A 3,488-nucleotide genomic window follows, 5' to 3' on the forward strand; every position below is an offset into this window, starting at 1 on the left:
GAACCTTCCGCAGCTCAGCCGAAGCGAGCTATATGGTTGTGCCGGGGGGGGGGGGTGTCTCCCCCTCACCCACCAACGGCAGCTTTCCCACAGCTTCTGTCACGGAGCCCCGAGAGCGCAAGAGCCTGTTGCCTGGATACCTGACCCGTGTTGCGGCTGCAGCGAGGAAGCCAGAACTGAATGAACTCTGCTTGTCGGCGGGCGCCGCCGCCGCCGCCGCCGCCGCCATGGGAAAAGCACTTCCTCCTATTTCGACGGCTCGCTCGCTTTCTCACTTGCTGACATGGCGCGTATGAATGAGTAAGGAATCCCCTTGATACCGTGGCTTTTGCTAGATCCCGGCGAGACGGGCTGACCGTCACTAAGATACGGCGAAGAGGACAACAATTTGCTCGGGAGAAGGAAATTGACACAGCAGGCGCAAATCCACAAAGAAAAGGGAAGGTCTTGCTAAGACAGGGAGACAATATCGGGGAAGGTTTCTAGGCTCTTTGAAGCAGAAGCTGGTAAGGAAGCGGGGCTGGCGGAAGGTTCTCGGTGAACGAACCCGCGTGCGGAGTCATGCAGGTCCAGTCTCCTGGTCCACCTTGCAAATCCTCCATTTTTGTCCTCAATGAAAGATGTGCGCCGGCGTCCAAAATGGAAATCCATCGGTAGGTAGCCGTTGGCCACGCCGCTTTCCAGATGACTCGCTCTTGCTTTGTGTTGTTCTCCGTTGGCGTTGCGATGCTCTTGCTCGATGTAGTCGCAGAGAGAGGACGACTTTTTTGCAGACCGCGCCGTGCCAACTGTCCGCTGTCATCGAGATTGACTTTGTTCTTTTCTTCCCCCTGTGGCACCTGCTCTGCTTTGCTCAGGATGTCGCTCTCTCTTTTTCTTTTTGGGTTCGACGGCATCTGCGGGCGGCCGCGTCTCCTTGAACGGGCGTTTGCGACTCGTACGTCAAACCCGCGATGTTTACAGTATCAAATGTCAAAGCGATCCGCCATGTGACGTTTCTCATCGTTGTTCTGTCAAGTGTGTTGACCACAAGCATCACCGTTTCTTTCACGATAACATATTGTCATCAATACGGTTTCGATATCGCTGTAAGGTCAACGCACGTGCAACTGCGTGCATACTTTTTCTGACTTGGCGGCAGCCGACGGCTGGCTGGCTGCGTGCCTAAGGTCAACGCACGTGCACTGCGTGCATACTTCCGACTTGGCGGCAGCCGACGGCTGGCTGGCTGCGTGCGGTGGAGTTTTGTGCTGCACGGCTCAAAGAAATGCCGACACCTCGAGGCCAGCGAACCAACCCCCCCCCTCCACCCCTCGGCCTGCGCTCTCCAACCAGCTTGGAGTTGTTGATTTGGAGGCACCGGTGGTTGGTTCCCGCAGGTTCTACACAAGGAGTGCAGTCTTTTGCGGTCCAGGCCTCTCTTGCGCTCAATGTGCCCCCTGTCCCCGCGTGAATGGTCGTGTGATGAAGTCTCTCGTTAAATCTGCCGCTTTCCCACTTAACGCGCAGCCTGCTCTCCGAGCCCCGGCGACACCCGCGACCTGCCCGGTGCCGCCGCATCATTAACTGTGACCTGACACCTTTGTGTGCTTGCTACTCGACTTTGTTCGGGGGGGCCGGTATGGTCTCCTCGTGGAAACATACTTGCTCCTTCTCGGTCTGCTGTACCTGCCCGCATAGAATTCTGGTCTGGGGAAAAAAAAGAATAAGCACTCGGGCTATACAGTACACGCATCGCTAGTGACTGGAATTCAGTAGCGAACTGACCGTTGAAAATGAACGCAGAATGACTCCCAAGTTCCTGTATCGACTTTAGTTTTCTATTTTGTTGACGTCCGGGGCTGTTATGGCCGTCGCTCATCATGGCGCGCGTGCGCCGGCGGTGACGGGTCAATTGTGGGAGTTCGTTGCTTGAGAAGTGGATCTTTGGTCAAAAAAGTTTCGGTATCCATGCCCCTCCTCCCGCCCCCCCATCACCGGAAGACCTGCGCATCGTCCTGCGCCACTTAGTCATTCCCACGCCATGGCTGTGCATCTTGCACCGCTCATCTTGGCCGCTATATTTAGCCACTTGTGACGATGGCACCTTTGCGACACCTCAAGTGTTTTTCCCACGATCGCGCCACGTTGGCGCTTCTCTCCCGCTCCGTCTTTTTTTTTTTTCTTCCTCCCACCATCTGGTTGAGATGACTCATAGTGATGGTTCGAGGGTATTTTCTCGTGGCTCCTCAGCAAACGTCTCAATGGATAAAAAAAAAAAAAAAAAAAAAAGTAGTAACCTTGGTGTCCTTTGTGGAAAAACATCAATATGAGGAGGCGGCCATACGAGCAAGAAATGAATGTGTTCCTTTTTAGTTTTGCACAGCTCACCATTGAAGCGCTCTGAAAAATGTCCGTACGATTTCTCACGTTTTAGCTGCGACGCCGAAACGGTCCGAGGCGCACCGCCGACAAAGGAGCGCGAGGCTCGATTCTCGGTGCAGCTGGCTTTGGATCCGGGCGAGGAGCGTCGGAACGCCGAGAGCCGCAGGGAGTCAACCGGAAAAGGTCGAGCCACAAAAGAGGAAGGATGCAGATGTCTCGGGGAGCCTCCCCAGAGCTCTTCTGTTCTTCCACTGCTTCCTCTTAGCCAAAGCCGACCGCACTCCAATCGCCCTTCGGCTCCGTCCTCATCCTCACTTTGCCTCTTTCGGTTTCCATTCTCGGAAATGGGCGACTCTCACAGCAGAGACTCCCCACCGATTTGCAGCCTCACCGGCCGAAAGCTTTCACCATTGCCGTCGATGAAAAATGCAGAGCCGGATCTATTCCGTGAGAGAGAGGGCTGTTGGCCACCCCCAAAATCGATTTGCCGTAACCCCCTTGAACAGAAAGCTGATGATGTGAACAACACAAGCAACATGTCTTCGCTTTCTTGACGGGCTTTAGCGTGTTTCAAAAAGTGGAGTCGTTTTCATTCTTTGGCTTTTGACCCAGCAGGAGACTCGGTTTGGAGTCTTTTTGTGCTTTCGACTGTCTTCCTTATTCATTCTTTTGTTGTCGTATGACTTCTTTTTGGAGACGGCGCTCTCGAAATACAATTGACGATCATCGCTCGAAATTGTGCGTCACGGCTGAAATGAAGTTTTGTGATTTTTTTTTTTTTGCGTCTCTCTTCCTTCTAGCGAACAGAGTATCTGCCAGGCGCGAGCTGCTGTGATGGTGTACGACGACGCCAATAAGAAGTGGGTGCCAGCGGGCGGCTCGACCGGCTTCAGCAGAGTCCACATTTACCACCACACGGGAAACAACGCCTTCCGCGTCGTCGGGCGCAAGATCCAAGATCATCAGGTCAGTGCGGATCCGGTGCCACAACAAGAGAAATGCGGGACAGGTCGTTTGCCCGCGGCTCTTTTCGGAGGGGGCAAAAACGTCAACGGGAAGTGGGATTGCCTTTTAACTACATTGAACAAAGCTCGAAATTAATCCCCCCCCCCCCCCACCACCCA

The 3,488-nt window shown here is 54.2% G+C and overlaps 1 protein-coding gene across 1 annotated transcript in view; it reads left to right on the forward strand.

Moving 5' to 3' along the window:
- The first annotated feature begins 480 nt into the window (after positions 1 to 480).
- The window catches only part of enah (ENAH actin regulator), a 23,223-nt gene continuing 20,215 nt past the window's right edge, over positions 481 to 3,488 (forward strand). The window contains 2 exon segments of the mRNA XM_019885061.1: positions 481 to 653; positions 3,165 to 3,330. Coding sequence (XP_019740620.1) covers positions 562 to 653; positions 3,165 to 3,330 — 258 coding nt within the window. The 5' untranslated portion in view covers positions 481 to 561.

The sequence above is a fragment of the Hippocampus comes genome, unplaced genomic scaffold, assembly GCF_001891065.2.
Source record: "Hippocampus comes isolate QL1 unplaced genomic scaffold, H_comes_QL1_v1.1 scaffold144, whole genome shotgun sequence".
NCBI classification, from domain to species: Eukaryota; Metazoa; Chordata; class Actinopteri; order Syngnathiformes; family Syngnathidae; genus Hippocampus; species Hippocampus comes.